The 13939-nt window shown below is 37.0% G+C and overlaps 1 protein-coding gene across 1 annotated transcript in view; it reads right to left on the minus strand.

Moving 5' to 3' along the window:
• The window catches only part of Abca6 (ATP binding cassette subfamily A member 6), a 70828-nt gene that overhangs the window by 36537 nt on the left and 20352 nt on the right, over positions 1-13939 (minus strand). Inside the window, exons 9-16 of the mRNA XM_035448028.1 lie at positions 12287-12455; positions 10856-10914; positions 6414-6524; positions 5889-6064; positions 5566-5685; positions 5089-5227; positions 4445-4535; positions 3248-3387 (exon numbers count right to left, since the gene is read on the minus strand). Of these exons, the coding sequence (XP_035303919.1) occupies positions 3248-3387; positions 4445-4535; positions 5089-5227; positions 5566-5685; positions 5889-6064; positions 6414-6524; positions 10856-10914; positions 12287-12455 (1005 nt within the window). The remainder of the gene's footprint in view (positions 1-3247; positions 3388-4444; positions 4536-5088; positions 5228-5565; positions 5686-5888; positions 6065-6413; positions 6525-10855; positions 10915-12286; positions 12456-13939) is intronic.

The following is a 13939-nucleotide window of genomic DNA, read 5'->3' on the forward strand; positions in this document are numbered from 1 at the left end:
TCAAGATGTCTCACTCTTACAGTCTTAGATTATAATCTTCCTACAGACTTCTCTGAGGAAACACAAGCAGTCATAAAGACTACAGTGTTTTTTAGCACCATCCAAGAAACCCCGTGTAAGCCTCTGCCCATATCTGTGCTTATTTTTGCATGTTTGTAACACTTGGAACTGCTCCTACAAAGACTACCCCTTTTACTTATGCTCTGAATCCCCCAAGGACCTCCCAAAGTGATCTCCTCTCTCCTCCATCATAATTTTCTTCTATATCTGCTGGATTACACAGAATGCTATGGTGTCCACCAAACAAAGATAAATAATAGCTTCCCATCCCTCTCTGTATACATGTTTGGCTCCAAAAGTTTGTCCACATTTAATCTGGCACAGCTTACAAACTCAGGTCCATAGGTTGTCACTTCCCTCCACAAAAGCTGCTCTCCCTTAGGTGACCTTCATAATTTAAATTTGATGAACAAGTCTTTATTTCTCTTATATTATTTTCAAACATAATATTTTCATTTATTCTTTGTAAATTATATATTCATGCAATGTATTTCCATATTCATTCTTCCCTCCAACCTAACCAGGCTCCCCAACCCCCACCCCACCACATCCCATTTTTAATTTAGTCTTAAATTCGTCTTTTTTCTTTGTTATCCCCTCTTCCATTATTCATCTTTAGCAAAACAGTTTACTTGTGCTATGAATACAGCTCAGGAAAAAGAGGGGGGTGTTACTAATCATGTTTCATTTCCATCTAACTACATGTAGAACTTTCAGTTCCTACATCCTTCATGACTTCTCCTTTACTTTATCTCCAAGTTTCAGTTCTAAACAACCTTCTTGCAACTCCCACACACACAGATTCAGTTCCTAATCCATACTGAGGTTCCTTAGTTCATGCCTCACTTTGTCCTTTGATTTCCAATGTCCTATGTATAGTTATAAACTGGGACTCTCTTTTGTTAAATCAAAACACATTCCCTGGTTAAATTCTGGAAAGGGCCCTGATACTATTGTCTCACTGTGATGTAACTATTCTGTGCACTTCTTTATAACAAATACCATTGTTTTCTACTCTATATTTGAAGCCAAAATCTCCAGGTCACACCCTGCATGTATCCCATAAGACAAACCTTTCAGCTTTATCATCAAGGCTGTTTAAAAGACACCTACTCTCTTCCATCTTTACCATCACTGTGGTAGACCAGAGACCTTTTGGGTCTCTAAATTAGCTCCACAGCTAGTGTCTTAGGGTCTGCTCTTGTTCACCTGTATCTGCAGTGATCTTCTTTATGCCAAGAATGAAAATACATTAGCTCTGTATCCTATTTAATGTCATTTAGTGGTTTTTCAATGTGCTTAGAATAAAAATCAATGTCAATAATCAAATAATCAAAGCCTCTTCAGCTCCATGACCCATTTATCTGCCCTACAACTTTACCCATTACTACCCACACTCTGCTCAGTCTCTTCATTTCCTTCAGTTATACTCTTGGCCTTCAATTTCAACTGCATTTGTTTTAGTGGCCTTTGACCCTACTCTGTATAAACATAAGCACTACAGTACCTGGCTAGCATGCATGAAGCTGTGTGTTTAGATTAATCCCTAGCATCAATCATTCGCATACACATACACACACACACACACACACACACACACACACACACACACACACACACACACCTAAAGATGGTCATCACTCTAATTCCTGTGGCTTTGTTTATTATGTTTTCAAACAGTTATAGTGCAATTCTATTTTGTTTGGTCATTCCCCCCATATATTGGAGTATAGGCCCCAAGAGAATAGACTTGTATGTCATATTTAATGCTATATTTATAGTATAAAACAGCATTTTTAATATAACTGATTTGCAAGATAAAAATACTGATTAATATCTCTTTCCCATGGAATATATGGATGACATTATGAACTTCTAGAAGATTCCAAAATCCCACACTTCTGCATGGTTGGGTGACTGTCCCAATATCTTTACAGAGAGAAACTATAGCAAAGAGTGTGTCTTCTAGGATTTGTATGGAGCATTCAGGGAATCTGGATCTGTCCATGCAAGGGACATGGACACTCCATTGGACTAATATCCATTGGCCTGGATCTGTGTAAAGTGACTGCTATGAGCGGGGACATCAACATCAGAGTCTTTGGCTAAGTGGTACCAGCATATACTGCCTATCATCCTTCTCTGACCAAGAAGGTGGGCCAGTTGTACCTCAGGTGAACTTAGTGCAACAAGGGAACAACATAGTATAGAATACCACCTTCCATGATCCTACAAGAACAAAGAGAGAAGGTATGTTTAGGAATAGGACTAAGATCTGAATTCCTAAGTGTTTGCCCTGTGAGACCAAATAATACAATGGGGTTTAATTCAATAAGACCTATAGAGATTTATACTTAATAAACTAAATGCATACAACTATCTTAATACAAAGAAATTAAAATACTTATTCATTTATAACACAAAATATTATAGCAACCATATCATGCATGCATACACACATACACACACACACACACACACACACACACACACAGAGAGAGAGGGGGGGGGGGAGACAGTAATTGACACAGTTTACTTTACATAGTTTGTGCTTTTTAGGATTACTTACCAAAAAGACACAGCCTGCTGCTGCTACACAGCAGACTTAAACACCATGCTAAATAAGTAAGCAAAGTTTTTCCTTGCAAATAAATACATGTAAAATAAAATGAAAATAAAAATACTTGAGGCAGAGGCCTTGATGTCACACTCTCAGCTCCACTGTACTCACCAGACACAACTGCTTACTAAAAATATCTACCTGAATGAGAATTTTTTTTCTGACCTAAGGTATGCCAAGTTAATTTTCAGAGCAAGCCAAAAGGGTCAGGTAGTTAATATTCCTGGGTGTGTCCCTGATGGATAGGGGAAATAAATAAGTAGTTTCACCACACCTCTCCACTGGTGTAACTATAAGGACACTGACTCTCACTTCCCCCCAGTGGTGCTATACTTCAGTTGTCTACCATGGTAACATGCTCTTTCTCTCTCCTCTTAATATGTCTCTTCCCTGCTGGTGCTTCCACAGATCATTTACCAAGTAAATACAGTGCACTCAGACCTCCATCTTAAGTTTAACGTTGAATAATAAAGACAAGACAAAACTTAGCTCCATTAAGTAACAAAAATTATAATGAAACCCCAAGGTTTTTCTCTAAATTTATCCCATCATAGTCATATATATTACCTGGAAACTTGCTTGTCCTTTCCAACGGCAAAATGTACACAAGCTTTTCTTTGGTTTTTGCTTTTAATTTAGCATCAGGGATGTGATGATTGATGGAAGATGTTATCTGCTCTAAATCACATGTTTCATCTATAAACAAACTAATGTAGCCAAAAATGACAATTAATTATATTTTGCACACTACCACACAAAAAGTTCTTTGACTATTACTTTCCTTAACTTTATGAAATAAGCAACTGAATAATAATAGCACACCAACTTGAAAACCTTGCCATTTAAACACAGAATATATACAAACTCAGAACAACTACAAAATACACAAGTACATGCTCAGAGTAGCGTTGATGGTATAGCGTAAGCATAGCTGCCTTCCAATTCATTCTTGTAGTTAATGCCATGTATATAGGATACAGATGAGCAGGCAGAGGGGTGATGCTATACAAGAGATTCCAAAGGGAAAGTGATTAGTGCACCTGGCAGTGAACTATCAGAAATAGGTGTGTTATTAACACATTCTTGTTTTGCTTTTCTGTGAGGATTTTGTCTTTTAGAATTCTTTTAGCCTACATTCAGTTTCTTTTTAGATGCAGTTGTCACAATTCTTTGGAACCATATTCGCTCCCTACTAACACTGGTTTCTAAAAGTATTCCCTTGGATTCTTAAGAAAGAATGAAAGTACACATGCAGTGTTATGTATATAAACGAAGAAAATGACAAATGAAAAGGTCAAAGTTTAGGCTGCAGAGAATAGCAAACTGGAAAATGATAAAAATACATCCACAGTGAACAGACAGCTTTGGTTTATAATGTAGAAATTTTGCTAGAGTTAACATTAGTACAGATTATAGGATGCCAAGAAATTAGACAAACAGTTCTCGATCCATTTTGTCAGAGATAAAACTTGCAACCTATTCTCTCTTAGAATTGTACACCCCTGGTATTCCACTATTAAAACACGTATGTTGGGCTGAAAAGATGTCTCAGCAGTTGTCAGAACCTGAGACTCTTCCAGACAATCAGATTCCACCTCCAGCACCTAAGTCTGATGGCTCACAACTGCCTACAGCTCCTGCTCTAGGCAACCCAATGTCTTCTTCTGACCTTCTTAAGCACTGCCACACATGGCATACAGACACAAGTAAAATGAGCAGATCTTTAAAATATATCTATTTAGTCTTTTCTCCAAAATTCTTTACCTTAAGTGATATCCAAGACCCCATTTTCTCTTCAGAAACACAGAAGAACCTGTGCATTTTAGACTCCCGTTGGATAGTATGACTTTTCTGTCTGAGTAAAAGGAAGCAGATGTGAAAGAATATTAGCAATCATTTCTTTTCTCTCTAGCAAAGAGAGGTGAGAAATGAAAGCTCAGAATTCCAAAGAAGTGCTCTATGAGAAATAACCATGCCTGCTGGACACTTGAAAAACTGAAACACATCTTAAAACTGATGTATTGGAGCTCTCAATGCTAATCATTTTAAGCTTCCTTCTGTACTTCCTAAACAGGAAAACAGTTATCACTTCAGGTTACATATGGGTATAGCCTTTATCTGGATGATAAGGAACAGGCAGTAATTTTTCATGTAAACATATATTAAAGATTTGGGAGTTTATGTAAACAGACAGATGATCTGAAAAATATCACCATGAGATGTCACTACTGGCCACATTACAACAAAAGTACAGCCAGGGAGGGACTCCAGAACACAACTGGAGTCTCATATCCTCTAGACTGCTCTGGAGTTGAAGTAATGAGCATAAGGTTCTTTACCTCGCAATAAATGTGGCATATAAATTTCCAAAGTTTTCATCGTAACACTGAAATACAATGATGAGTTACCAGCAAGGATGTCTGCCTCATCCATGAACTGAGTACTAAAGAGAATCACACGATTTGCCTTGCGTTCCTTCAGGAAACTCCACACTCGTTGCCTTGAAAAGGGATCTAGTCCAACAGTAGGTTCATCTAAAAGCAAAATCTATAGAGGATAAAGATATTCAAAATATGACTCTTCCAGGTTAACTATTTCCACATAATAAATAAGTAAGACACAACAAATAAATACAATTGTAGTATATCTTTGTGTAACCAAGCACAGCAGGTTCTTGCCTGATATACTACATTCAGAGCTCTGCCACCATTAGTAGTAGAAGAGAACAGCTCGAGGGGTTGGTGGGGAACATGGGAGGGTGGGAGGGAGAGGAAATGGGGGGATGGATATGTAAATATGAGTTGTAATTAAAGAATAAAAAAAGAAAAAAGAAGAGAAGAGCTCTTACTGACAATCTCTTTTCTTCCCTGCAGAATCCTACTTACTTGAGGATCTCCTAAAGTGGCAATCCCAAAGGTGAGCTTTCTTTTCTGTCCTTCACTTAAATGTTCAACAAGGTTATCCTGAATATTTTGCATGTCCAATTCCAATATAATTTGTTGTACCTATGTTAGAAATATACAAAGACCAAAACACAAAATGATCCACATTTTACAAATTTAACTGCTCATTAAAAATGGCAATTTTAAACGATTTCTTTGCTTAATTTCATTCATACAAAGGCAGATAAGTGACTGAGAGAATTCTGTGGCCGTGGTTGAACACAGTGAATGGATGGGAGCTCAGATAATGCAAGCACACAGTCTACCTCTTGTTTGACTTTCTGTGGAAGAATCCCTTTTATTTTAGCAAAAAGGGTGAGGTTTTCCTTCACAGTGAGTGCATCAAATTGAACATTATGTTGAGGACAAACACCAGTTATCCTTCTGATTTCCTTCAAGTCTTGCATTTCAGAGAGATTTTTATTGTAGACTGTGACTAACCCTAAAAAGTAGAAATTAAAGTATTTTAAGGTTAATAAAATATTTTAAGGTTAATAAAATTGTGAATTCAGCACATAAATATATAAGATTATAATGTTGTTAACAAATACTATTCTTGGCATAAGTACATGCTCACACTATGCAATACATTTTCTTTGAGATAACACACAATGAGATACTAGTGTTTATCATGAAATCTGGAAAGTGAGAAGTATATTCAAAAATTATATAGTACTAGAAAGCAACTTTTGATAAAGATTATTTCCACCAAGCCATATAATTTAAAATGGCAGGCATCCCCCTGTTCTCATATCAAATACCTTGTCTCTGAGGCATTGCTTTTTGCTTACCTGATGTTGGGACATATAATCCATTGAGGATGTTTAGTAATGAAGATTTTCCTGCTCCACTGCGGCCCAGGATTGCTGTTATCTGACTCTCGTATATATCAAGGAACAATCCTGTTTTTATAGTATAAGATATTGACATTATCAATAACAGAGTATCAGACAGGGCTAGTCCTATACACAGAACAAGACAACTGATTTTCATGATGAATTCATCAAAACTTTATGTAACACACTGAAGAACTGTGGTAACTTAAATAATGCTACTGACACACTAATATCTGTAAAATGCACACAACATGATATTAGTTTATGATCCAGAGACTAGCAGAAGTCTGGAATGAACCAAATATTTATAAAATAAAGATTAATAAATTACCTTTCAAATTAATAATTTTCTGTGAAAATGAATCACTTAAAAAACCAGTGCTGCCTTGGATGTAGTGGAATATGCCTTTAATCCCAGCATTTGGGAGGCAGAGAAGAAAGGAAGATCTCTAAGAGTTTTAGGCCAGCCTGGTCTACATAGAGATTCCAGGATATCCAAGGCTACAAAAAGAGACATTGTCTCAAACAAAACAATACAAACAAACCAACCAACAAAAACAAGGAAAAACTATGATGTTGCGCAACTAAAAATGTACATTAGCAACTTTCATATTTGTGTTTTGTTTTTATTTAAACATTTTGAGACAACCTATAGCTGTGTAGCCCTGGCTGACCAGGAATATTTGTTGTTTTTAAATAAAAAAAATACAGAGTATGGGTCAATGATATGATCAGTGGGAGAGGCTCTTGCTGAGGAAGCCTGGCAACCTGAGTTTTATCTCCAGAACCCAAGTAAAAGTAGAAGAGAGAACCAACTCCAGAAAGTTATCCTCTCATCTCCACATTAATACTGTGGTCCATGCACCCCCCCAGTGAACGCATCATGCACATGTGTGCACACACACTAATTAAATAACAGATAAATTAAATACAATAAAACAGTGACACATAGCATTTTCAAGGGCAAGAAGAAAGTGGTGTTGGCTACCCTGGAACTGATCCTTATCACAGTAATAACTAAATATAAAACTCAGTTTCCTAATCAGCAAAGTATGAAAGAAATAATTTGACTTTCATAAAATTAGATAAAAAATTTTTCACATAAAGTTCTTACCATAATTCACAATATACACTAAGTGTTTATCATTGTCATTGTTGTTTTTAAATATGTATAGCTTATAAGCATGGGTTTTCATGACTTTGGAAGTGATTTAAAAAATGTGAATCAGGAATCTTTCTAATATGAATCTTTTCAGTGATTCTGCTCATACAAACCTATCTTTAGGAGACCTTAACAGAAATTAAAAAAATATTCATTTTAGTATTTTTAGGATAGTGAAGACATAGAAATAAACTAAATGTCAGACATTGGTGTGGTAGTGCCTCTCATCCTGTTACTCATACAATGCAATATTACTAGCCAAAGAGATTGTAAAACCAAGTTCTCAAAGGTGATCCAGAGTGGCCACAAGAAAGCCCTAGAGAGAGCAACCAATTCCTGGCTTTCCAGGGAGGAATTTCACATGGAAACCCTCCAACTGAAACACTTGTATTTTTTTTATGTCTTGACACCCAATGTTTTAATTTTTTAAGACCTACTAATTCTGAAAATGGAAGAGAAATTACAAGACATTTAAAGATGTAAAGGTTGTGACTCTGATGTGCTCTGAAATTTTAAATTAAGTTTAAAGTTACTTCAATATATCCTGAGCCAAACTTAAAGAAGGAAGTGGCAGATTTGGATGCTATTTAATGAAAAACATCAAGAAAGAATAAAGTTGTTCACATCTACAACTCTTCCAAGACACGATCTCAGAGGAATGAAAAATATTGAGCTACGAGGTGCCCAGGTTAGAAAATAAACACAGTGTAACCAGAATGAACAGAGAACTCTCAATCTAAAGTAGGGCTTATGATCCATCCGTTTAGCTTTTGAAGACTCAATCTTCAAAACACATGTAAAACACATGTCTTCTTTTATTTCCTTATATATTTATTTTAGACAGGGTCTCACTATGTAGCTCTGGCTGGCCCAGAATTCTCAAGGAAGACCAAGCTGATTTTCAACTCACAGAGATCCTATGGCCTCTGCCTCCCAAATGCTGGGATTGAAGGTGTGTGCTAAACAAAGGATGTGTCACTTGGTCAAAGTGGCAACCTACAGAATGGGAAAAGACTTTACCAACGCCACGTTGAACAGAGGACTAATATCAAAACTATATAAAGATCAGGTGTGGAGGGAGAGGGGAGATGAGGTTAAGGAAGGGAATGTGGAGAAAGACAGTAGGCTCATAGAGGGGCATTAGAGGGCTGGTATAGAAACCTAGTGCAGCGGAAACTTCCTAAAATATATAAAGCTGATCCTAATGAAGTCTCCAAACAATGAGGGAGACAGAGCCCCAACTGACCATCTCTTGTCACCAAACAAAGTTTTCAGTACTGGGACTGGGTTACATCCAATTGAGTTGGGTCACAGGGGTCCCATGGAAATCTATAACAACCCAGGCTGTTGGTAAGACTCTCAGCTGCTCTCCACAAACTGACAGCAAGGCCCCATTGCTGAAGGCAACCCCAACACAACTCGAACATGGAGAGATCAAGCTGGTGCCTACATAGAACCTTCACCTCTGTGGTCCAGTATCTTTGGTATGGGAATGTACTCTGCAGGCTACCAAAAGAGAAATATAAACACCAACCCAGCCACAAAACTTTTGATCTACAATCTTCCCTGCCTGCATAATTTGCTAGGGTAAGGGTGGCACAAAGCTTGTGGGAGTAACCCACCAATATGTGATTTGACTTAAGGCCCACACCATGAAACAGAACCTATACCCAACACTGTTTGTGTGACCAAGAACTAGAGAATAGATAGCCCAGTGACCTAGGGTAAAACCAAATAATACTGGTCTAGAAAAGCAAATGAAACAATAAAATGGTTCCTAATGATATTTTTCTATGCTCATAGATCAGTGTCTTACTCAGCCATCATCAGAGAAGCTTCTTCCTTTAGCTGATGGGAACAAACATAGAGACCCACAGCCAGACATAATGTAGAGAGAGACCTTGGAACACACAGCTCTAAATGGATGTCTCCATCAAATGCTTTCCCTCAAAGCTCAGGGGACCCCAAAAAACAGAGGAGGTGGAAATGGTGTAAGAGCAAGAGGGGATGGAGGTCATCAAAACAAGGCTCTCTAAATCAACTGAACAAAAATCATCTGAACTCACAGAATTTGAAGCAGCAAACATAGAGCTGACATGGGTCCTGTCCTCTGCATATATTTTATAGCTTTCAGTTTAATGTTTTTACAAGGTCTCCTGAGTGTGTGAATGAGTGGGTTTCTGATTCTTGTGCCTTCTCTTGGAGCTCTTTTCTTCAGTTGGTATGCCTTGTCCAACTTCAGTGTGATGCTTTTTTTATTATATTTTATTTTGCTTATGTTTTGTTGTTATCTCTTATAAGCCTGTTCTTTTCTTTTTTAAAGATTTTATTTATTTATTATATATACAAGATTCTGCTTCCATGTACATCTGCACATCAGAAAAGGGCACCAGATCTCATAATGGATGGTTGTGAGCCACCATGTGGTTGCTGGGAATTGAACTCAGGACCTCCGGAAGAACAGTCGGTGCTCTTAACCTCTGAGCCATCTCTCTAGCCCAAGCCTGTTCTTTTCTAATGAGAGATGAAAAGGGAGTAGATCCAGATGGGAGGGAAAGGGGAGAGGATCTGGAGGAGTAGAGGAAAGGGAAACTATAATGATGATGTATTATGTGAGGAAAAGAATCTATTTTTGATAAAGGGGGTTAAAAGGAAAAGGTGCCTCCACATCTAGCCTAAAAGTAAATTTTTAATAAAAGCAGCTGAACCTCCAAAATGTAGTTGTTAATTGATGCTCACTTGATGTTTGTTATATAACTGTTAAAATATTTAGTATTATAATATGCTTAATCATATAAAATTAAAAATTATTTGTCATAAGATATTGATATTTTAGTTTAATTCACTGTTAAAGGTTTCATTAACCTTGTTTGGTTAACATTTGAGTTCACTGACACATCATTAATACGAACTGTGTAAATTCTATGACTATCTAAAAATTTTGTCAGTGTCTAGCATTCTTGGCACTACAAATATAAAAATGTGTTTATGACAACCATCATAAAAAGCAAAATAAAGCATTCTTGTAAATTAATAAGTCCATGAACTATCTGGAAGGATTTTACAATAAATTCTGAATTATTATTAGTGTCCAGATGGTAGAGTTAGGCCACTTGTATTTTTGCTCCTTTTTCTTGTTTTGTTTTGTTAGTATATTTACATTTTCATCCTGAAAGTTTCCCAGGTTTGGGTATTAATAATTAAGTCAAATAAAGAATGGAATATTTTTCTTTACCTTTCAAAGCCTCCACTTTTCCAGACTTCCCTTTATATTCTTTTTTAATATTTCTTATTCTGAAACAACAAACAGCCACTTTATTAGCCAATACACACAAGTAAAAACAGACAGATATAATGGTGGACGTAGAAAACACTTTATAGCAAATAACATGATAAAGATTGACTGCTCACCCCCTTGAGGGCCCTACCCTGCCTGGGGAGTGGTGGGTGGATGGGTTGGGGGTTAGGCTGGGGGTGGGGTAGAAGGGATGGGAGTGAGGGGAGGGAGAGGGAGAAGGGACTTATATGTGAAACAAGCTTGTTCCCTAACTAGAACTAATAAATAAATTAAAAAAAAAGATTGACTGCTCAGAGACATAAATAATATTTTCAAAGAATTATTTCTTCTGAAGTGAAAATGAATGAGATGTTCTAGACTTCAGTACCAGACTCATTTTGACTCTGTCATTACATTTATGCAACAAATACAGCAACATGACTATTAATGAGTAATAAAAGTTAAAAGAGATTAAGTCTCATCAAAAATTATATTTAATGCCTTTTTGTGTATTATAATGATGTCCATTGGCCTTATATGTTTTGAGGCCAGCCTTTGTGAAGTTTCAAATACAGGACAATGGCTGAAGTGCCATTTAACATATCAAAGCAGGACCTGACCCAGGTTCTCCCGAATCCCTCAGTCCCTATCTACTACATGGTATGGCTTGCATACTCTGCCCTTTACCCTGAACTCTCCAGCCCAGGGGTTGGGCTGCCCCTCCTCTAGAGGCTCTTCCCTATATAATCCAGACATTTTGGTTACCATTCCCTTTTTGGCCTTTGGCCACCTGGCTGTTGCACCAGGTTCCAACCCCTCCTCTTCTCCCATCTCCCCATATGGCCCAGCTTAGTCTGGTCAAATTGACTCTGGACTCTCCCAGATGTCCCTGCCTCTGACTGTGCTCTCCCACACATCTACAATAAACTTTCTCCTCCACCACACCTAGGAGATGTCATGTCCTTCCCTTTTTATTTCTTTTTTTTCATTCAGCCTTAAAGGACAATTAGGCAGGCATGGAGGCACATGGGTACAATCCCCAGCACTTGAGAGGTAGAGGAAAGAGAAACAGAAGTGCAAGGTCTTCTTTGATTATTAAACATGGTATGAGGCCAACCTGAGCTATAGGAAGACCCTGTCTCAAAAAAACAAAAGCAAAACAACAGAAGTTTGAATACAAACCCAAAAGATAAAAGCAGTAAGTCAGACAAGATAAGACAAGGTTAGACCACATAGAGGTAATCACAGGGAATTTCCCTTCCAAGACGCACTTAAGAGAAACGATAAGTGATAGCAGTGGAATGTGAATGGTTCATAATGGTGCTGATGAAGACAATGCCTTCTCCTTCAACATTTACCACACCCACAGATAGCTACAAATGCAGTTACCTGATGGCTTCTTTTCCCTGGTACTCTGGAGCCACAGGCTCAAAACTATCATCTGAAGGAAGCTCAGGGTCTATGCCTCTCTCAAGGACCTGGTTACTACTACTCTTTTGTTGCAAACAAGATGATGAATTCAAGAAAAACAGTGGCGAATAACTGTGCTCATTCCCATCTAATTAGGCAAGAACAATAAAATAATAGATCAGTATAATTACAAAGAGCCTTGCTAATAAAGAAGAAAAATTTTGAAATTTCAAACATCATTTAAATTTTTTTCCTTCAAATTTCCTACTGTTCAGGAGAAAGGTGATAAACAATGAAAATTTAAAGCAACATTGCAAAAATTAATATATGAGAACTTCCAACAAAATATAAAATAAATAATTGAAATATGTAACTTAAAAGATATCTATAAGGATAGGTGAGATAAAATACTTAGAAACACAATTATTAATATAGTACATAAAAATTATAGATATGTTTATAAACTTAAATAAGTTCATCATGCCAATATAATAGAACATGATACTAGAATCTACAAATTCATATATAGGTAGGTACATGAATGAAAAACAGCAATTCAGAAGTTATTTTTTCAAGACAAATACAATATTGTATATTTTTAATGTAAAAGATGTTAAACATTATTTATTATTAAGGATCTTCATATATAAGCCTGAAAAATAGAGCATGAGCATACAAATAAATACATATGAGTATATAAGACAGCAGTAGCTATTATCAAAGCAGGGGACTATTGAAAATTAAAAGTGTGAATAAAGACATGTGTTATGATAGTTCTTTCTGCCAAAAGCAGCCTGAGCCCTACTGCCACATGGGCAGTCTCTGCCTGAGTTCTGCCCACCAAGTTAGGGCCCAAATTAATGCACAGAGACTTGTATTAGGTACAAATGCTGCTTGGCCAATGACTAGGATTTCTCATCTGCTATCTCAGTCTTATTTATCATAAATCTATATATTTTATAAGACTTATCTTATCAGACCCCTTCCATTGGCATCCTCCCTTGTTGGTGGACCACATGGCGCTGCTGGAGGAAGAGCCAAGGGGAAAAGGGGACACTTCCTGCTTGTCCTTGCTTAAATATTAATCTCCTTGCTATGTCACTTCCTGCCTGGATCACCACTTCTCTACTACATTTCCCAGAATCCTCTTTGATTCTAGTCCTAGTCCCGCCTAACTTGCTGCCTCATTGGCCAAACAGTACTTTATTCAACAATCAATAAGATGAACATACACAGTACATTCCCTGTCAAGACATGCATGGGAATGAACACTCTGATTCTAGTACATGTGGAAGAACTTTGGGCTTATGTGAACTTTTTAGTTATTGGCAAGATAAAGAAAATTAACTGCACAATTTACATATTTGCAAATATAAACAAAATGTGCAAATGTCGAGAATAATCACTAACAATTATTTATTAGAAAATGTTTCTAGAGTGTAATGGCTCAGTAATAACCAAACCACAGTAAGAACTAAGTATTGCTTTTGAGGTTTTCTTCTGAAATGCTTTTTAATTTTTGAGTTTCTTACTTCCATGGTATTTACCACTCTCAGACTCAGCTCTTCTAGTACATCCCTTGTTGTCCACCCAGAACTGTTGGCCTCACCTTAGTACCAGGAGTCTGCTCCT

Source organism: Cricetulus griseus, chromosome 7, assembly GCF_003668045.3.
Source record: "Cricetulus griseus strain 17A/GY chromosome 7, alternate assembly CriGri-PICRH-1.0, whole genome shotgun sequence".
Classification (NCBI taxonomy): Eukaryota; Metazoa; Chordata; class Mammalia; order Rodentia; family Cricetidae; genus Cricetulus; species Cricetulus griseus.